The sequence below is a fragment of the Rattus rattus genome, chromosome 13 (genome assembly GCF_011064425.1).
Source record: "Rattus rattus isolate New Zealand chromosome 13, Rrattus_CSIRO_v1, whole genome shotgun sequence".
In the NCBI taxonomy this organism is placed as follows: domain Eukaryota; kingdom Metazoa; phylum Chordata; class Mammalia; order Rodentia; family Muridae; genus Rattus; species Rattus rattus.
In genome coordinates this window covers 13241865-13263247 of record NC_046166.1, presented here as the reverse complement: position 1 = coordinate 13263247, position 21383 = coordinate 13241865, and the positions used below count along the sequence as shown (strand labels likewise).

General features: G+C 55.2%; 1 protein-coding gene across 3 annotated transcripts; it reads right to left on the bottom strand.

Annotated features, from left to right (window-relative positions):
- Positions 1-112: 112 nt before the first annotated feature.
- Fcho1 (FCH and mu domain containing endocytic adaptor 1) lies at positions 113-18130 on the bottom strand. Of its 3 annotated transcripts, none has more exons than XM_032918488.1 (28): positions 18114-18130; positions 13279-13343; positions 12733-12785; positions 9853-9944; positions 8925-8999; positions 8631-8772; positions 8298-8450; positions 8053-8157; positions 7249-7347; positions 7041-7137; positions 6457-6501; positions 6274-6346; positions 5859-5883; positions 5574-5631; positions 4942-5120; positions 4823-4847; positions 4395-4443; positions 3941-4035; positions 3515-3763; positions 2833-2939; positions 2644-2731; positions 2435-2543; positions 1822-1977; positions 1488-1620; positions 1085-1284; positions 848-903; positions 447-608; positions 113-356 (listed from the first exon to the last, which is right to left on the bottom strand). In XM_032918488.1, exons 3-28 carry the CDS (start codon positions 12757-12759, stop codon positions 334-336), a joined length of 2622 nt encoding a protein of 873 aa, XP_032774379.1. In that variant the 5' UTR covers positions 12760-12785; positions 13279-13343; positions 18114-18130; the 3' UTR covers positions 113-333. The 3 variants fall into 3 exon arrangements, with proteins under 3 accessions (XP_032774379.1, XP_032774378.1, XP_032774380.1); XM_032918487.1 differs by lacking the exon at positions 18114-18130 and adding an exon at positions 17304-17380; XM_032918489.1 differs by lacking the exon at positions 18114-18130 and adding an exon at positions 17304-17380 and having other exon boundaries at positions 12733-12781.
- Between the last annotated feature and the right edge of the window lie 3253 nt (positions 18131-21383).

Below are 21383 nucleotides of genomic sequence, written 5' to 3'. Positions count from 1 at the left end.
CAGCAGGAATAGGCAGCTCACACAGCCCTGGGGATGAAATGCATTGTGGGTATCAGCACCCCCTTTCTCCTCCTCCCATCCTTCCCAGTCTGAACCAGAAAGAGGATTCCTCTTTATTTTGCTAGAAAACTGTTTATTTAAAGAATACTTAAAAAAAAAAAGAATACTAAAGGGCCAGGGCCCCTGTTTGCGGACGGAGGCAGGAGGAGTTGGCTGAGCCAGACTGAAACAGGGTAGGGGGTGGGGGCGTTCCTGTCCATGGAGTCCAGTCTGGGGCAGCTGGGAGCCGGCGGCGGCAGCGGGAGGGCAGGCGGTCCCCGTGCACCGGGCACCTCAGCAGCTGGTGAGGTACATCCCTACGGGAACAGAACGTGGGGGTCTCCCGTGAGCTCCACCTCCTGACTCTCCACCCCACTCTGCTCCTCCAGCCCCTGCGCAGCAGCTACCTGTGAATCTCCGCTTCACCAGGGACATGCGGTAGCCGCCACCCAGCAGCTCCAGGTCCAGGCCGGATAGCGTGGCGCCCTCACTGGTGAATTGTGCGGTCACGGGGCTTGGGGTGCTGGGCCCCGACTGCGGCTGCCAGCTGGCGGATAGGTGGCCCGAGCCTACCGGGCCAGGGGTCAGCCTCGACTAAATCAGACCTCGCACACCCGTCCCCTAGACCCGGGATCCAGGAATCCAGGATGCGCTCCTGCCACAGTTCCTTTGCACAGGCCAGTCCTGTCCCCTGAGAATCCTCCTTTAGAATTCTTCAGTTCCCACAAGCTAGAGTATGTCTAGTTTTAACGAGCTGCCCACCCGCAATTTCTCCCATGCAGCAGCCCTCATCAGTGCGGTGACTCACCCCCTGCCTCACGCACATCTGGAAGCTTCCATGTGAACCTCTTTTCCTCTGTGTTCCTGGTGGTAAGGGAATCTGGGTCAGACTCTACAGAGAGGACTCTGGTCAGTCACCTGTGGTCTCTGCAAACCCATGCCCAGTCAAGTCTCAAGTTTCTCTATCCGTGCAGGGGTGTGGCATGGCTCAGCCAGGGCTCTTGTTTGCTGGCTTATATGTTCCCAGTGAGGCCGGGTGACTCACCAGGTGGCCGCAGGCTGCAGCCGCACACTGGTGACCGGCTCCCCCACGGGCAGCAGGATCTGGACGTTAGTGAGTGGCGTGGACACAGCAGTGGCACCCGCACGGTAGCTATACTCCACCGAAACCCGCGTGAGTGTGGGCCCGCACTGCCAGTGGGCGCTCATTTGCAGGGGCATTGACTTGGGTCCAGGGCGGGAGAACTTAGGAATGAAAAGATAGAGGTGTCTGGGCGACATTGCCACATCCAGCTACACGGGCTATGCAGCCGCTGTCCCCCCAACCCCAGCCTGGTCCAAGCAGGACCATACGCAGTACCACGCGTGGCCAGCAGAGGGCGCAAGGCACTTTCTGTATTTGCATAATTTATGTGGCCCGCCCTCGCCCTGTCCCTGCTCAGCCGCACCTGGTACCGCAACAGCACCAGGTTGTAGTAGGAGGCGGTGGGGTTCTGCTCAGCCTGGTGCTGCAGGGCCTCCGTCAATGCCGCCATGTTCAGCCAGAAATCTTTGGTCTCCGGGTCACTCTGGGAGGGGTCGCTTTAGAGACAGACAGAACATCCTCACCACTCGGGAGACACCTTCCCACTCCAGACTGGCCTGCTGTGAGTGGGAGTGGTAGGTCCTGAGAGGGACAGCCACCTACCCCATGCCACACAACTAGCAGGAGGCGCTATAGGCATTTAAGGCCCTGGGCCCCTGGGCCCACTGACATCTGGGACCCTCTCCCATGCAAGGCACCTGAAGATCAGGTCAGCGTTGGGCTGTAAGTGTTCTATGGGGGACGTGTGCACCAGCCGGAAGCTGAGGACAGGTGGTGGTGGGGTCCCACTGAACACACGTACAATGCCCGCAGGGAAGGTCATGGTCAACTCCCCGGTGACTCGAGCCAGGCAACTAGGGAACAGGGAACAGATTGGGTATGGGATCAGGGCTTCCCCTCCTAGTTACACTTGCAGTCAAAGCTCCTGAGGGGCTCTGATTGTTCCCAGCACCCTCCGCCCCACCTCTTCTTCCTCCCCTCCCCCCTCCCCCACTCCCCTTCCCCCACCCCCCTCGCAAGATGAATTTCTCCAACCCAGCCCACATTTCAGTATTCATGAAAGTATCTTCCTTAGATCCCTTTTTCTCCTGGGCCACCAGGAATCTCAAACCAGAACACACTTGGTGTTTTGAGCATCCCTAAGGGTGTTAACCCCAGGGAGGGCAAGCCAGCTTCAAAGTTCCCAATTCACCCTTGGCCTGTCTCCACCACAAGTCCCCATGGCCTCTTTAGACTGGCCTCAGGACTAGATAGCTCTGAAGCCCTCTGGTTGATCCTGCACTTGGCATCACTGTCCCTGTGACTGCCTACCTGGGGTTGTGGCCACGGAAAAAGGCATAGACATACTCAGTGAAGGCTGTGGCCACAGGCAAGGTGTCCTGGGATCCCAGGACCACTGGGCTGGGGCCACGGGAGACACCTGTGGGAAGGTCAGAAGGTCAGAAGCAGGGCACGCCTCACCCGCTTAGCCACCATCCCAGTCAGAGAAGGGGTCCGAGGCTCCAAGGGTCCCCACAAACCGTGTCCCATCTGGGCGGAGAAGCTGGGCCGGTCAGGGGGTATGGTGGGGGCAGAGGATCCCAGTGGGGATGGGCTGAGCGACCGGCACTGGAGGACAAGAGAGAACCGGGGGTGTGAGCTAACCAAAGCTACCTGCAGGGGCAGCTTCTGGCCTCTTCCCAACCTGCAGTCATCAGCCCATCACCCACCAGGTCACCACTGCTCCTGGTGAGCGGGCAGGACACTTTCCTGGACCGTGGTCTCCTCAGCGTGGCAGCCAGGCCCTCCCTGGTAGGGTCAGCCAGCGTCAGTGAGTCTAGAATAAGGATATGGCTGGGCAGAGACTTGCCAGGAGTTTAGGAGTATTAACCCTCAAGAAGAGACAATGTTTCAAGGGTTTCTGGGTAATGCCTTAGGCCCCAGATGGGCAGCTGGGTAAGGGGGGGTGCTGTAACTAGGTCTGTCCCAGGAAGGACTGATGGGCTAGGAGGTGGATAAGCCATAGATATGGTGATTCAGTGACCTACATCTTCAGAGTGAGAGTCCCCACCATCAGCTGTGCCTCTGTCAGTAACTCTAATATCCCACCCCCTTAGCTCTGCCAAGAACCAGATTCTTTCCCATGAGTGCCAGCTAGCTTCCTGGGTTGGATTTCCACTTCTATGACATCTCCATTGATGGCCACAGGGTCCGCCCACACTTCCTCCAACACAGGTGTTTTAGGTCCATGTTTAAGCTCACCCCCAACCTCATGGGGACCAACTCAATACCTGCTCTCCTGCCCCAAGGCCTTTGCTCAGTTATCAGGTGATCCCACATAAGAAGGCCACCATCTGCACCCAGCTTGCCTGGGGACACCTGCCCGGGGACACCTGCTGGGTTCCAGCTTACCTGCGCCTGCACCTGCCTCAGGCCCCCAGGGACCTGGCGAGGGCACACGAGGCATTGGGTCCCTGGCCTCCTGGTGCTGTGCCCTGCAGGTGGGTGGGCTCTGCGGGGTGCCTGGCCGGGGGACCCAGGACTCAGGTGATGGACCGGGTGCAGCAAGAGATGGAGAGTCCAGGCCCGAGTCTTCCACATTCTCCGGAGATGAGGATGAGAAAGGAGATGGGCTGGATGTGAAGCCCAGGCTGCTGGAGCCTAGGGATGAGGGCACAGGGGTGGGTCGCCATAGTCCAGGCCTAGCTGTGACTGCCCATGTCCGCAGATCCTCCATTCTGTCCCTGCCTCCTAGCCAAGCCTCCATGACCCCCCATTCCAACCAAATCCCCACCCAATATGGCCTCCCACCCCTCCTGCTGTGCACACCCCCTCTACCTGTGAAGTCCTCGTGGTCGAAGGCAGACTCCAGCGGCGGCCCAAAGAGGCTCTTGGACAGTGGCTCCTCCGAGGCCAGCGGCTTCTCTGTGCAGCTGGGAACAGCGACAGGAGCAAGTCTGAGCCTGGCACCTTTCCACAGACTGTTCCTACCCCCAGCACGGTTGCACCCGCAAATCCTCTGCTTTTCAGGGCTCCGTGGTTACTGCCTCCCTCAGGGCCCCGCCCACGCAGCGCAGCCCCACCCCACCCCTGCGTCCGGGCATCACTGCACCAAGACCCTGCTATGAGGAATTTTGACCCTGTCTACAGGCCTCCCAGATCCAGGGTAGCACAAGTACACAGCAGGCACTTAATAAGTGTCCAATAGTGGGACCTTAGGCCAGGGTGAGGGAGCTGGAGGCAGGAACTTGGGACCCATCTGCCTGCTCAATCATGTCCCTGCAAGACCCACCTGCTGCGTGGGGCCGACCGAGGTCTCTGTGGCTTCCCAGAAGTGTCCCCTAGGACAGACAAAGCCTTGAGTTTCTGTCCCATTAGACCATAGCTGGCACTTGTCAACCAGAGGCCCGAGGTGACCAGCAGAGCGGGCAGAGGTACTGAGCTGGCGGTAGCTCAGTGCATCTCTGTGAAGAAGTGCCCCACCTGGCCCAGGCTAGCCCAAAATCCTGCCCCTGCTAGCACAGAAGTCCCGCTTGGCTCTAGGCCTGCCCCTGCTGCCCTTCCAGCTCCTATCACTTAATGATCCTGCTTTGTAGAAAAGGCACCCGAGGGTCCGAGTGGCTCAGCGGCCATCTCCAACCAACTCTAATTCACAGCCTTCAAGCAGTTATTCAGCTCCCCTCCATGGCACTGCCTCAGCCTGACAGGCCAGCTACTCACGCGATGAGAGACGTTTCATGGTGCCCTGTGGACAAAACAAAGAATCAAGTAACATCAGGCTCAGCCACACTCGGCTGGTCCCCTGTGCCCACCTCACCCCTGGGCCCACCCCACCTCACCCCTGGGCCTGGTGGGAGGATGAGGCTGCCGGCTGTGGCCCTGAGCTGGGCGGCTGCAGCTTCAGAGCTGCAGGCCATGGTGCGGGCGGGGGCGGGCTTGATGCGAACATAGAACTTTCTAGGCTCCTCATCATCAAAATCAGAGTCACTAGAGGAGAAGCGTGGGGGCTCAGCCTCATGTGGGCCGTGGTCAAGGAGCTAACCTTGAGTCTGACCACACTCTTCCCACCCAGAGATCTTGTATAATATACTCAGGAAGCTATTTGGGGAGCTTCTATTCAACCACTAAACCCTAACACTGGTGCCCTTCCTCCAGGATGCTGCCCTGGATACTCCCCCACCCCCACCCCCACCGCAATAAAAGTCCATCTGTCTTATCTGTCTGTCTATCTTTATTTTGAAACAGGATCCCTCTACATAACCCTGGTTGGCCTGGAACCTATTTGGAGATGTGCCTGCTTCTGTCTCCTATGCTGGACATAGGACATATAGGGACATATGGGGACATATAGGGACATATGGGGACAGGCCTCTGCCTCCATCTCTCCCCTCTCCACATCTTTACCATTGTGAAGCACGCAGGACAGGGCCCATGCCCATACCCCCCCCCCAGGTACAGAGTCAAAGGATATTGTTCTGAGATGTATCGGGGCGCACAGTGAAGCCTTCCTCATCAACCTCTGGAGGCACCTGGGGAGGGAGTCAGGCTTCATCTTGCCCACTCGGGGCCCAGATTATATTCCAGGAGTAGGCACATCCAAGGGAGAAAGGTGAGGCACAGCCAAGTTCCCAGTCCTCCACATGGGGACCACAGGGCAGAGACTTGATTCTGAGACACCCCCTCCCTCTTGGCCCCTCTTTCCAGGCCTTGAAGAACAAACTCCATCAACCTGCTGCCCCACCCTACCAGTACTCACCCCTGAGCCAGACTCTGGGAAGTCACTGGGGACAAACAAAGAAAAGGGGTGAGTGACCAGGGCCCCTAGAGGATACTCCATATTGTCCTAGGCTAGTCTATAAGCAGGGACCCTTGGGCTTCTTTGAGACTGTAGCAGGCATCTATAGGGAGCTGCAGAAACAGCCTCAAACAGTAGAACAGGTGAGGAGCTAGCTAGACTTGACAAAAGAAGGGATTATGGCCAGCCTAGGCTATAATGGGTCGAGTGGCTTCTGGCCCAACCTGGGTTAAAGCACTACTGGGCTAGCCTGGGACAGGTTTTTCTGGAATAGCCCAGGTGGGGATGATACTGGGTCAGAATCACATAGGGGACTTCTGTACTAGCAAGGTCAGGATTTTGGGGTAGCCTGGGCCAGAGTGGAGCACTTCCTCACACAGATGCACGTGGCTCCCGACGGCTCAGTCCCGGAAGGCGGAAAGCCTTGGCTCCACGGAGACGTTTCATTGCTGTTGACAGAAGTGGGTAGCTGAGATCCGGAAGGTTCTCCCTCTCTCTATCCAGTTCCCCCTCCCACACCATGGGTCTAACCTGGGCATCCAGGCCCAGACGTACTTGCCTTCCTGCAGGGCAGCTGAGCTGTATGCATCAAAGTCCAGAGGCCCTGTGGGGGAGAGGGGTGGGTGATGGAGATGTCTGAGGGGTAGAGCCAGGCCTTCCAGGGACAGCAGCATCCAGGCTCAACAATGGAAGCCATGAATGGATAGGTGAGAAGGGATCTAGGTACGGCAGACCCAGGGATGACAACATAAAGACAGCAAGAAGACCTTGGCTTTCCTGGTCACTTGGACAGGGGACAGTGTGCAAGCAGGAGGTTGTGATTTCCACTTTAGCACAGAGGAAGCAGGCTCAGATAAGTCAGGATATGCAACTAAGGTCACATAGCAAGGGATGAGAAAGGACACAAACCCAGCCTGACTATAAAACTCTGGCTCTCAACAAAGACATTTAGTGCTCAGCACCTTTAATGGCTTCCTTAGGCTACAGAGAAACAGCCGAACCTCCAAGCAGACCCTTAGAAATCAGGTCTAAGACGCAAATATGAGAGAGCAGCCACCAGGCGCCTTCTGGGGGACCTGGAAATGTACTATCCTATTTTCTAGAGAAGCAACTGAGGGTCAGAGAGGTCTTGCAGTCACTCACCAGGCTTCTCGCGCCCGGTGCCCTTGCTCTCTGCAAATTTCCTGAGGAGCATGTCCACCGTCACATTTTCCACATTCTGCTTAAATTCCTCATGCACCTGGATAGGGGGAAGGCGTGAGGGGAGGGGCCTCGGTGGGTGTGGCACGAGGGCGGAGCCTCTCGCTTGCCCAGCTTACATCTGTGGCTGCCTGCGCAGGCCCATTCTCACCTGCCCAATCTGCACGTGGGTGTCCTCCACAGAGTGAGCATAGGAGCCCAGCAAAGTCTTCATGTGCTGCAGGTGCGCCTCCTCCATGGCCTGAAACCGCTGTGGTGAGAAGGGCATGTGACCCAGGCTGACCAATCTGATCCGCCCAACTCCTGTCTGCTCTGACTGGCTTAGAGTAGCACCAATGAGATCCTGCCTTAGGATTTTTGATGCAAGTCAAAATCTTTGTGAGTGGGGTTGGGGATTTGGCTCAGTGGTAGAGAGCTTGCCTAGCAAGCGCAAGGCCCTGGGTTCGGTCCCCAGCTAAAAAAAAAAAAAAAAAAAAATCTTTGTGAGTTCAAGGGCCAGTGACGAAAAGAAAAATCACCCTGTTGGATTAGAGATAGTCTACGCTTCACACACACAAACACCACAGCACATCCTCTGTCCTAGAGTTCCTAGAAAGTTCCTAGAAAGAAGCGACCAGTCGCAGAGACGACATCTTAACTAATGACACCATTGGAACACCTGGATACAGTCTGATGCCATGACACTCGCTGACAAGAATGCTTTCACTTTAGCAAACACATATATACACATTTGAATATATACATTTGAATATATACACATACACATACATATACATCTCCTTGAACTCCTGATCCTCTCCCCTTGAGTCCCAGCTGCTGGCGTGTGCTACCGTAGCCTGGCTATAGCTTGGCTTCCCAGCCTGTGGCCCTAAAGTTCCTACAGCTGAGAGACGGGTTCCTCCAAGGACAAAGCGCCCCAGCAGGGACCGCAGGATCTACAGGGCGGGCTTCTCACCAGGGCTGAATCAAGCATCTTGATCTCAAAGTCGGCTCGGGCTGAGTTGTACTTATCCACAGAGCGCCGCAGGCTGTCGGCTGCCTTCTTGCTTTTGGTTTCTGCCTAAGAATCACAGACCAGGACAGTGAGGTGGCTTTACCACCCTGCCAAGTCATCTTCGCAAAGCCAGAGGAGGTGCCCACACAATGTATGCCTAGCACCTTGCAGCATGCTGTCCCTCTCTGATCATGAGGCCAACAAACCTTGTCCATCTCCTTCTGGCTGGTGTTCTCTCTACGCAACCTCTCCAGGTCCATGCAGCGGCTCAGGTAATTCTCGCGAGACTTTGGCAGGAGCTGCCCCACACCTGCCAACATCTGTACCGCATCCACAGTGCCCTGAACTTCCTCCTTGCACTGTGGGTGGGAGGGAGCAAGGAAGGGGTGTGGCTTGGGAGTGAAACGCAGACTAGGATCCCCCAGTGAGAGGCTGGGCTGTGGCTCTCATGCATCTGAGAGTTGCAGATGTGTACGCAGGCTCATCTGGGGTCCTCGGAGCCCCAATGCCCCTGCATACCTGCTGGGGCAGCCCATTACCTTCTTGTGGGTCTTGAGCTGTTCCTCGCCATAGCGCAGCACATCCTTGAGGAGATCGTGGAGCTTCCTAGTCAGCTCCAGGTGGCACAGTGCCAGTTTATCCGAGGACACACGGAAGACCTCCCAGAGCGGGGCGAAGGTCCTGGGGACAGGCAGAGTCTACATCATCTGATACCCCAGGGGCCCCTCACACATAGCACAGCCGTCATTGCTGATACGGAACTTGGCTATTGTGTCCACCAAGTCCCAGGCCAAGGTCAGTTGAGCGCCCCTCCCCCATCCAGCTGTACTCACCCCATGGGGGTCCCGTTGCTGGCTAGCTTGGACAGTTTGGCCATGGCCTTCGAGTATGTCTCCTCGATGCTGGCCCTGGGTCAGAGAAAGGACCAAGATAACAGATTACAGTCCCCCAAGAAAGGCCTTTCCCTGCTTCAGTTTTCCTATCTCTACAGCATGCTCTCAAAAAAGACTTTTCCAAGTTGACTGGATAATTGTTTCCCGTGGGCAATTTTGTATTTCCTTAAGTAATATTTTTATTTTATTTCGTTGTTTTTGTTTGTTTGTTTGTTGTTTATTTTGTTTTGACAATGGAGCTGGCCATGTGTGTGGCCTAGAAGGGCCTTAAACTCTTGGTAATTCTCCAGCTTCAACTATCTGGGTTCTGGGACCATGTCATCATGCTAGCAACATGCATGTTTTCACTTCTGATCCCCCTGTGAGCAGTGATCTTAATCTCAATAGAGGTGTCCTGACCCCTGGGTCACGATTTTAAAGGGGCATGCAGGCCAGGGCGATGGCTCAGTGGATAAAGGTGCTTGCAGCCAAGCCCAGTGACACGAGTTCAATCCCCAGTACACACACACACACACACACACACACACACACACACACACACACACACAATGGAAGCAGAGAACCGGGTTCTGAGCTGTCCTCTGCCCTTCACATGTCTGTCATGACATGAGCACAACCCCTCCACACAGGTAAGTTCAAAATAGAAAGTAAAATAAAGATAAACAAAGGCGTCTCAAGGCAGAAGTGAGCCTACAGGATTGGAGGAACTGGGATGACTACGTCATTTCACTCGCGGAACCCCAGTAGTTCTGCTCCCTTGACCCGTCCTTGAGTCCCAGGGAAGTTGCTTTGAGGGTGAGCTGTGGGCGTGTCCCTTATGGGTTCGTCCCAGCACACTGTCTCTGAGTGGGCGTGGCCTCGGCCTCACCTTTCCCTAATGAAGTCAGCCAGCTCCTTGGTGGCCACGGGTCCCTGCTTCACACAATGGTAGAGGACCTCAAAGCCATGGTTTTTGTCGCCCTGTAAGGGATGAGAGAGGAGATGTAGAAGTCAGAGAAGGACATCTAGGTTGCCTAGCAACACGGACAAGCCTTGGAGACCAAGAAGCCAAATGGCTGCCGAGATGGGGAGAGCCCTAACCCAATCAGCGGGCTGCATGTTCCCACCGGCTTGAGGGAAGGAAGCATTCCTGAGACCTCCACTTCCTGGTCTCTGTGGCCAGAGGTCAACTTAATGTGTCTTCCTCTGTGGTCCTCCACCTCATTTCCTGAGTCCGAGTCTCTTATTGAACCTGAAACCCGTAACTAAAGCCCCAGAGATCCTTCTCCCTCCAACTCGCCAATGCTAGGGTTATCGCTGGGTTCTGTCCCGCATGCCAGTTTTTTACATGGCTGCTGGGGTCTTGAAATGAAATCCTGATGTTTGCAATGACAAGCACTTCTCATCCACATCAGACTCATGCCCAAATGCCCCAGCCGCAGACCGCCATTCCTCACTTTGTTATCAGTGACCCCCACTGTCTATCAGCTGCCGACACTCCTAAAGTCCTTAGAGTATTTCTGCCCCCCCCCCCACCCCCACCCCCAGCTTCCCTACAGATCTTTCTATAGCTCCATGGCTACACAGAGCTCCAGCCTCCTCACAGGGTCATTATTTCTCCACCCCATATTTTCTTTCTTCCAACTGAAGTGTGCTGGGCCACTTGGGGCAGTGGCTGCACCTCTCTGAGCCTTAGTTGTGTCTTGTGGAAAAATAGGGTTGATGGTAGCAGCTGCCACACAATGGCTTTATGAGTGAGATGCGTCTGGCACTCTGCTAGACATGAAGGCCTCTGGGAAATAATGAGGGCTCCACACACAGCTCCCACTGAGCCCACCTGCTCAGCTGGGGATCCTCGGGTGAGGCTGCGCCAGGCACTGCCGCCCAGGGCATTATCTGGAGCTAACATAGCTAACACTGGCCCGTTTCCCGGACCTGGCAAGCCCTCAGCCCTGTCTGCCTCCACGGAGTGGGTAGGCAGCAAGGGTCTGAGGAGGGACTTCCAGGGCCTGTGTCTCTGATCAGAACCCCTGGGTGACAGCCAAAAAGCATTCTAACACGGTTCGATGTCCCTCTACTGCTTACACATCTGCCATGGCTCCCCAGAGCTCTCTAGGCTTTGACCCGGACTTACCTCAAAGGAACTGGGGCACCCCTAACACCAGTCAGCACTGGGCTTTTGGTGAGGAGCTAGGGGCATGGCTCAGAGGTGGAGCCCCTTCCTAGGATCCCCCACTGAGGGGCTAGGGCGTGGCTCAGGGGTGGAGCCCCTGCCTATTACATGTAAGGCCCTGAGTTCTATCCCCAGCAAAGCAAAACCAGAAAAGGATCCCAGTACATCAGCCACAGACCCATGTCCCACAAGAGGCAACTCCCATTTCCTGTCCTACCTGGGCATGTGGAGGCTGGTTGGCCAGCCCCTTCCTGAGGAGAACCTCTGAGCCAGAGGGATCCTGAACCAAAGGTCTGAGCCCTTCTCAGCCATGCTATCTTGGGGTATGCATGGGAGGGAAGTTGGGGTGGCTTCTATTTTCTCTTCGCTCATTGACTTCTCCTTCCCCCGTTTTCACACCTCGTGGAATATAAAATACAATCCACGGAGGTGCTATATTACCACTGCTCCTAAATGTGGGTGTCTTTTGGGGCTGCTACTGCAGGACAGAGGTTCTATGCAACTCAGAGGACAACACCTCCGGGGGTTACCCAACCATTCAGAGGCCATAGGAGAATCGGTCTTAGGGAGAAGCCTGAGCCCTGCAGGTGCAAAGGATGGTGGGCCCTTTAAGAAGCAGCAGCAAGTTAAGAAGAGCCCCAGCTGGGGAGGGAGTGGGGATTGTTGCTAGGGGCAACGGGTTGCTCAGCAACCAGCTACCACTTTGCTAGCTGTGGGCCTACCAAGGAGGAAGGGGCCTTTCAGCCTGGTATCTCCCTGACTCTAGGCTCCCATTCCCAGGCTGCTTGAACACCCTTGGTGGATCTCCAGTTCCCTGGACCAACGGGGAGGAGACCTCAGCCCTTGACTGCCACCCAGCGTCACACCTCTCAGATGGATTCAGGATATTTCCTGAAGTTGGAATGGCATTTGCACATCCTGAAAAGTAGCCTTCAGGGCCGCAGCAAACCGGGCTGTGGGATCCCTGAGATGGGCTGAGCCGCAGGATCAGGTTGGCTCTCTAGGTCCCTAAAAATGGAAGTGTCTTTCTCAGGCTCAGATGCAGCTGTCTGAGAGTCTCTCGTTCCCAGATCTGGTTTGCAGCAGGCCTAGATGGCCAAGGGTCAGGTGCAGAGGTCAGGAGGGAGTCAATTCACCCCTTTAAAAAACCCCCAAAGTCCCAAGATGGAAATACACAGAATTTCCCTGGTTGGATTGGCTCCGATCTGGGAAATTTGGTCTGGCCCCAGGTGCGAGGCCATGCTATTCTGACTTGTTATCTGCGGGAACATGTTCCTTTATTGCCCAGGCTGGCTTGGAGCTGCCATTCTCCTGCCTCGGCCTCCCTCAGTCTGTGGTCCAGGTGTGTACCCCCACACCCAGCTCTGTACTGCTATACTGTGTGATTTTCAGAACACACACGCTGCTCTGGGCCAAGTTCTCAGTGCCTTAATCTGTTCCTTGCTCTGCGTCAAGGCAACCCATGCTTTAACCTCTGCCTTCCGTCTGCCTAGTCTCCCCTTGACCATAAAAGTCCCTCCATCCCTTCGTGAGCCTCCACAGAAATAACAGCAAAGAACAAAATAAAAAGAAAGTGGAAGAAACAGAGGGTCTTACCCAAAAATGTTCCCCAAAATAGGACATCCTGGTAGCCTCTGTCCTGAGTCTGTCTGGAAAGAGAGGTAGGGTGGAGGGCCTGGGCCATAAGCAAGGGCTTGAACAGGGGACCTCCCCCCTTCCCTGATATAGGAGGACTGGGGAAGTGAGGGCCCAAGGCCAGGAGCAGGCCCTAGCCTTTGTCCTGTAGTTCTAGGCAACAGGGACACATGTGCGCCAGTCTCATGGGGCTGGAGCAGGACAGGGACAGGAGCTGAGAGGGAGGGAGCAGGTGGGGTTTTTAAGCATGGATATGGGTTTGTGGGGCCAGAGTGGTATGGGATGACCTGAACTCTAGACAATGGTTCTGGGGCATTTCAGACGTAGGGAAACTGAGTCATGTCCCAAGAGGAGAAGCTACTTGCCAAGGTCAAATGTCAGGAAGGGATAGTGGATTTTGTGTCTAAAGCAGCTGGGTGATTTCTGTGGGAACAGGCTAAGCATGATGAACCTGGCAGGGCAGGGTCCTTCTGTCCCTGGTCCCATCGGGGCCCCATGAGTACCAACCACCACTCAGAAGCCACTCTTCTCCTGGCTCCAAGTCACGCAGCTCTGTGCCTCAGTTTCTCCATCTGCAGGAGACAGAACAGCCAGAAAAGATTTAGCCAGAGACTCCAGGTCACTTTGTATAGGGGTGGGGCCAAGCAACACCAGAGGGATGTGCAGAATCCTGGGCACAGGGAGGCCCACTGTCACAGGAGCCTCTGTCCTCATCCATACTTGATGAGCTACTGGGCTGCGTGGCGACAGCTGGAGCCCAGGAGGCCCAGCAACAGATGAGACAGGTCAGCTGGCCACAGGACTGGACTACCGGGGGCCCCGCTGGGGAGGGAGTCACAGCCCTTAGCCTCAGTTTACCTAACATTGAAATTATTCCTTTTTTGTTGTTGTTGTTCTGTAGCCAAACCTGGTCTGGAACTCTGGGTCCTCCTGCCTCGGCCTCTGGGGACTCAGCTGCAAGTCACTGTACCTGACTACAACTGATGGGGAGCAGGTGGGAACTGGGCACAGGTCCCCCAGCCCAGCCTGGAGAGGCAATGTGTCCCAGATACAGGGAGGGCGCTGGGAACTTGAGGCCAACAGGAGGGATTTGGCAGCTGGGGTCCTCCAGATTAGGAGTCCACTGGGCACGTGATAATTTCATTTTCAGATGGATGCCCTCCAGCCTCGGGTTGGGCAATGCCTCTCTTGTGGTAAGACAAACTGGCACTCCAGGGAGGAAAGCCACAAATGGCCATATTGTGCTGTGAGGTTTGTCTTTGATTTTTTTTTTTTTTTTAAGCAGAGCCGTACTCTGTATCCTAGGCTGACTGCTAATTCAGGGTCATCATCCTGCCTCAGTCTCTGAGGTACTGGGGTGACAGTCTGGAGCACTACATCACCTTCCCCCCATATCCTGGTGTCTACTAGGGACCAGGCAGTCCATCTGAACCTCCTAAAGTGTGCCTAAGGACCAGGACCCTACACCAGTGTGGCAACTTCATCTTTCTCTGAAGTAAAATCCGTGTCTCCCATGTGCCAAGCACTCTTGCACACACACGCTTGCGGATCCCTCTGGGAAGACGGCAGTCCTCTTTGTCAGGCCTGATAACTCTGCCAGGTTCAAGAGGCTCTTGGACAATGGTTTTCCAGAAGCCATCAATGTCCCCAGAGCTCATGTTAGACAGCACCCTGCCACCATCCCCTACATAAAAGCCCTCTGAGGGGGCACACTTCAAGTTGTCCCCTACCCCACCCGGCCAGACACAGGTATTGGAACCATAACTGCCCGCCTGGCTGCCCGGAACTCCACCCAGCAGCCCCTGACAGGCCACAACCTGTACCCAGGTCAGGGTCGACTGGAGAGTGGCCAGAGGTGGCACCAAGGATAGGCCCGGATGCTGCCACCTGGCCAGGAAGTGACAGGGACTGAGACCGTTGGCCCCAGACCAGGAGCCACAGCTCTGGGATCCCTTTCTGTTCCGGGAGACAAAGATTGGGGCAAACTCACCGATGGGCACTGAGGAGTTGTGGCCTTGAGGGCTGGGGTAGGCACCCGGAGGTAACCCTTAACACTTCCGCCAGCATTAACTGGAGGCCTCTGTCTGGGGGAGGACAGGAAGCCCGGCCCGCCCTGCCTGCCACCCAACCGTCACCTCCCCGCCCAGCACCCCTGGGACCTCCCCACAGTCACAGCACAACACACAGATGGGGGAGGTGAGGGAGTGGGCCGGGGGCGACGTGACTCTTACCAGAGAGACACTTAGACACCCACAGATCCTCTACCTTGGCCCGAGCTGGGTCTGTATGCCCATGAGGGGAAACTGAGGCTTGGAGACAGGTGAAGCCTCAGACGGGGAAACTCAAATATTCTTTGCAACTTCTTTAGGCTCAACAGATTAAAGTTTGTTTTTAGACATGGCCTCATGTAGCCCAGGCTGGCCTAGAAATTCACTATGTAGCAGAGGATGACCTCAAATGTTTGATTCTCCTGCCTCCTCCTCTGGGCGCTGGGGTGACAGGTGTGCACCACCATGCTTGGCTTTGTTTGGTACATAAATATTAAGTACTCCAAGGCGTCTCTCAGTACCACGTTCTTGGGGTTTGGTTTGGTTTGTTTTAACCTGTGTGATTTGGAAAGACATTAAAACACACTATAGGGGGTTGGGGATTTAGCTCAGTGGTAGAGCGCTTGCCTAGGAAGCGCAAGGCCCTGGGTTCGGTCCCCAGCTCCGGAAAAAAAAAAGAACCAAAAAAAACAAAAAAAAACACCACTATAGGCCTCTGAAATATTTTGCCCTAAGACAGTTTACCTAATGTAACCCAGGGCTTTCTGGCTTCTGCAATACTAGAATAAGGTCTAGGGACAGAGACTTGCCCAGAGGCACACAGCAAGCACCCCATCCCTTGACAATGAGTCCCCAAAACCTAAGGCTTGACTGTGTGAACAGCACCAGGGAACTGAATCAGGCAAGACCAGGCCAGAGCTGCACTCTGGGGGTTGGATACAGGCTGGCTGTGCCCACAACCATTGACCCCTTGTTGTGTGACTTTCACTGCCCCCTGAACCCCAGCAGCAATCCATGGGGAAACTGAGGCCTCTGTGCAAGCCTTCGGCTGAGTCATTTCATTTGTCAGACATACTTTGAGCACCACTGTGTACCCAGTCCTTGGGCTGGTGACTCTGGTCACACCCTTCAAAGACATCCCACTGCCTCCTTGGCTGTGACCCCATTTAATGGATGCAATATCATAATTACTACCACAGGAGTGGGTGTTTACAGCGTGCCCTCACTTCCACAACCACCTCTGATCTTCCCACAGGGTTTCGGCCCATTTCACAGAAGGCTCAGTCAGTCCAGTCTGAGCACACAAATTTGGGGGTGTCAGGCTTCCTGCCTGGAACTTACCCTACTATCCTGCCAGAGGCAAGGACTAAGACCTGACCTTCCACCTGGGACCCCGCCCAGAAACCAGCCCAGGAACCCTGTTGTAGGTGATGGTATGTGGGTCAGGGTGTGACCTGGGCAGTCACACGGGTGGGACTAGGGTGACAAAGTGTGGGTCTTGATTGGAGGCAGGTCCGTCTTATGGTCAGATGAAAACTGTCCTCTCCTGGCCTTAGATCCCCCTGCTCCACCCCAGACTAGACTGTACCCATCAATCAAAATCATGGTTTGTTTTGGTTTATGCTTTTTTTTTTTTTAATGAGGCAGAGTCTGTCTATGTAGCCCAGGCTGGCCTCAAGCTGCAGACCTTCCAGCCTCAGCCACCGGAGGACTGGAATGACCACACCAGGCTCAACTAGGAAAACGGAGTCTACCCTAACATTTGACCGAAGATTGTGGTCCCCACCTAGAAAAATGGGGCACAGGTATTGGGAATCTGAGACAGTTTGGCTTCCTCAACCTCTACATTCGGAAGAGGAGACTAAGGGTCAAGGAGGTGCTGTCACCTGCCCAAGGTCACCATGAAAGGTCCCTGATGCTGAGGGCAAGTGGAGGGCGGCACCCCTGACCTTCTCTGCACCCTGATCCTCATTCACCTAGTCTAATTCTGTTCCTTGAAGCAGATGCCAGCCGCCCCCCTAACAGGGTGCGGGAGTCCCTGGTGCGGGCTCCAGGCCTCTCCAGGCCCCGCTCACCAGGGAGGGGATCCCGCGCTCCATACTCCAGATACCCTGTAGCCCTACCACACTCGCCGGGCAGAGCCCCCACCTGCCTACCAACCCCAGGGTGGGTGCAATTGGAGGAAGGGGACCCCAGTTCCCTGGCGTGGATGGGGGGCAGCGAGGGAGGCGGACCCCAGCTTAGAACTAGGGAGCTGCAGGCTGGAGACCAGGAAGAGAGATTTGGGAGTCCTGGGGGGGTCTCACCCTCCCAGCCCGGGATTGAGGGATGCAATGGAGCAGCGCCCCGCCTTCTGCAGGCGGCACCTACGCTCGGGCCGGGTCAGGATAGAGCTATGCCCCCGCCCCGCGCCCCCGCCCCGCACCCGCGCCCCGCACCCCGCACCATCGCCCCGCACCCGCACTCCGCGCCAGGGACACTCACCGCCTCTCGCGGCCGCCACCTGCGCGCTCCAGACGCGCGCCCCGCCCTCCCCTTGAGCTGCGGAGCGCGCCGCTGGCCCCGCCCATGGGTGTGGCCAGGAGGAGTTCCGCCCCGCGGTGCTTCATAAACCCTGCACTGGTTGGCTGAGCCTGGACACTCACCCGCAGGCTATTTGCATATTTTAAAGCGACAGGAGACGCTCCTTGCTTTCTGCACCTGTCATTCTTGCAGGAGGGAGGGTGGGAAGGAGGGAATAGCTTTTACTGAGTACCTACTGCATATATGGCTCTTTGGAGAACTCCTCCCAGGCTGTGAGTGAGGTGACATTTAATATTGAGCCTCATTTTACAAACAAAGGCACCAAGGAACAGGGCTAGGAGTTGCTTTGGAGGTCAGAAAGCCACTCTGGTCCATACATTCATATGACAGGCCATTTATTTATTCAGCCTGTGTGTGCTGGTGATGAAGCCAGGCTGCCCCGGTGCTAAGCAAGAGCCACATACTCCTCTCCCATATGACAACTTTGAGAGACTTAACGACTCCCTGACCTGGGCTCTGTTTCAGTCTCCCGTTCAGGGACACAAGGCAGCAGCATGATCCTCAGGACACCTGAGCCACCTGGCCCCCTGCCCAAGAAGCACATCCAAGAATGTGGGACCACTGGGCTCGGGACAACAGGAAAGCCATGTGCCTTCATCTTAGGTACAGGCCCCTGCAGCTTTGGATCATGACACCCCAGTTTGGACATTTCCCTGTGGCTGGGGATCAAATCCAGGTCTAACCCAGCCTGAGACTGCCCCCACTTCTTACTTGAACTGCAGCTCTGCCCCGAATGACGCTAGGTTCCAATGGCAACCACGCACATCTGAACACCAGCTTCGGGGCCGACGAGAGGGCTCAGCGGGCAAAGATGTGTGTGGCAAAGCCTGGATTTGATGAGGAAGTCCTGAAAAGTATTCTGTCACCTGTGGGATGTGCACACTACCAATCAATCAAGTAATCATCTTACCCATCAATTCGAACAATAAAGATTAAACACTTGGATGGGCTCCCACACCCAGTTGCCTCGAGGTAAGAGAGCCTGCTCTCCATTTATGAACCCACGCCGTTTCCATTTTCCACATGTCCTTTTTCTGCCCCAAGAGCCCTCGTAACACTCAGACCTCTAGTCACCTTTGACATCTGGGTTTTGAGAATGGTGACAACAGCATCTCCCTCCCCTCCCCCCATAAGTGTGTGCTCACACACCTTTGCCATGTACACGGATGGAGTGGGTGAAAGTTCCAGGAGCTGAAGTGAAGCCATCAGAGTCGAATGGAAAGGGCTTTGACCTGTAATCACTCCCATCTGCCATTGGCTGGTTCTTACGGCAGGTGCTGGCCTAGAACTCAAGACTTGATGCTTCAGCCTATAAAAAAGCAGGCCCAGCAAGCCATAGGGAACAAGCCAGTAAGTAGCACCCCTCTGTGGCCTCAGCATCAGCTCCTGCCTTCAGGCTCCTGCCCTGTGTGAGTTTCTGTCTTGACTTCCTTCAGTGATGACCTACAGCCAGTGATCACAATAACCCCACCCCATTACTTTATGGAGCCTTTAATGGAACGAGTTAGGTGTGGGAAGGCCTCCCAAGGCTATAATCACTGCGGAGCGAACCACTGACTGTCATAGTACTTCCCGCTTGGATCCCAGCACTTCAGAGGCTAGCCTGGGCTCCCATATTAAAAACTTCTGGGAGGCATCTGTTCCTGAAAATTTGGCCATCGCCAATGGGTCCACCAATAACTCCCAGCTAAAGGGTCGGGAAATGATGGACACATTAGGAGGCGTGGCTTCAGTTGGAGGGAGGGGTCACCTCTCCCCTTCTTGGGCTCTGAGAGATGAGAGGGAGAGCTCTCCCGCGATGCTCTGATGCAACAAGAGCTGGCAAACTATGATCTAGGTGACCCTGGTCTGAGCCCAAGATGCACGCCAGGCCCTGCCCAGTCCCGCCTTACAAGAACCTCCCAACACTATGGTGTTTTTTTTTGGGGGGGGGGATAAGGTGGGATTGGGGTGTCTGCGCACACTCAGATGCAGTTCTACACTGAGCCACTCCCCCACCCGCCAGCTCCCCTTCTGACTGGTCCTCTTCTCGCCTTTAGCTCTTCTAGCTCCAAAGCCGCTTGGGACCCTCGGGAAGGTTACCGGGTGTGGGCTCTGTCCTTCCCGCTCGGCCGGGAACCCGGGGGATGTGGTACCTCATACTGTTGTCAGACGAGGTGTCGCCCACATTCCCAAACCTGACCCTCCTTGTAAACCTGGGCCAGGGGCGAGCTCGCTGAGGAAGCCAAAGCTCAGAGGCTGCGGCTAAGACCCAGGGTGGCAAGGCTGCAGCCTCGGGAACGCGCCAGGGCGGGGAAGGCGCAGCCCCGAGACAACAGCGGGAGTCTCCTGAAGGCTCCTCCCCCTCCCGCACTCCCCCCTCCGCTTCACACGCGCGTGCATGAATATAGGGTCTTTGCTGAACCTCGGGGACCAGCAAACCCAAGCATCTTCCTTTCTCCGCCATTGAGATTACAGAGACGTGCCGCTTTTTGTTTTTTTTTTTTTAACTTTATTTATCTTAATGTATGTAAGTACACAGTCGTGTCTTCAAACACACCAGAAGAGGGTTTCGGATCCCATTGTGAGCCACTATGTGATTGCTGGGAATTGAACTCAGGACCTCTGGAAGAGCAGTCAGTGCTCTTAACTGCTGAGCCATCTCTCCAACCCACCCTATCCCCCCAAGAGCACTTTTTTTTTTTCCTTTTTTTCGGAGCTGGGGACTGAACCCAGGGCCTTGCGCTTGCTAGGCAAGCGCTCTACCGCTGAACTAAATCCCCAACCCCCCCAAGAGCACTTTTTTAGCAGGATTCTGGGAATCGAATTCAGGCTTGCAAGGCAAATGCTGCGTTTGATTTATTTTTATTTTTATTATTTTTAAAAAGATTTTATTTATTTACTTCATGTATGTGAGTACACTGTTGCTGTCTTCATACACACCAGAAGAGGGGATCGGATCCCCATTACAGATAGTTGTGAGCCACCATGTGGTTGCTGGGAATTGAACTCAGGACCTCTGGAAGAGCAGTCAGTGCTCTTAACCACTTACAAGCCCCCTTACCTACACTACTTTAAGTTCTCAGTGAGTTGCATGCGCTCACCCTCCCAGGAGCTATCTCAGGTGCATGAATAAAAACACACACACTCTCTAGTTATTCTTAAAATGCCTTTGCTCGATGACTGCACACTCCTAAGTCTTCCCCTGCTACCCAGGCCCCACTGGGGAGGTGGCTAGTAGATACTTACCCGAAAACTCACATTACTGTTTGGTTACTGTCAGTGTTCCTAACCGCTGAGCCATCTCTCCAGCCCCGATTTATTTTTATTTTTTATTTTTATTTCAGACAGTCTCACAAGGTGGCCCAGGCTGGCCTCAATGTCATCCTCCTGCCTCAGCATCCTAGGAACTGTGAAGGTACTTGGCCCCACCCCTGGATAGGACTCTTGGACAATCCCATTACCACCCCTTCCGCCCCCTTCCGCCCCCCCTCCCGCTCTGTGCCAGTTCCTCTAAGTACTCTTCCCCAACAGCAGCCTCCCTCCGGGCCTGCCCCCTCCCATCACAGCGGGGATTCCTAGTAGCCCGGAGGTGTCAGTCGGCCACCTGGTATCCACCCTAGGTCCTGAGTCCCTGCTGAGTTGTGGCGGTCGTGGGTGCCATGAAAATCAGGTGCCAAGTTAGATCACTTGCTCAAGGTTATTGTAGTGACACCCACATAAGTGTCGACAGAGTCTAGTGACACCCACATAAGTGTCGACAGAGTCATCTGAATGGCAGGCTCAGGACCCTCAGTCTTGTGTCTTACCCTAGAGCAGTTCTCAGGAGGAAGGACTACCCGCAGTTACACCACCCTTGGCCATCTGTTAGCTCGAGAAGCCCTGGGAGAATGACTGGAAGGAGATGTCTGTCTCCACGTTGCCATTTGTTTGCAGCTTGCTCAGGCACATGGGGGGCAGAGGGGTGTTGGTCCCTGAGCCCCATCCTTGTGGGTCCAGCAG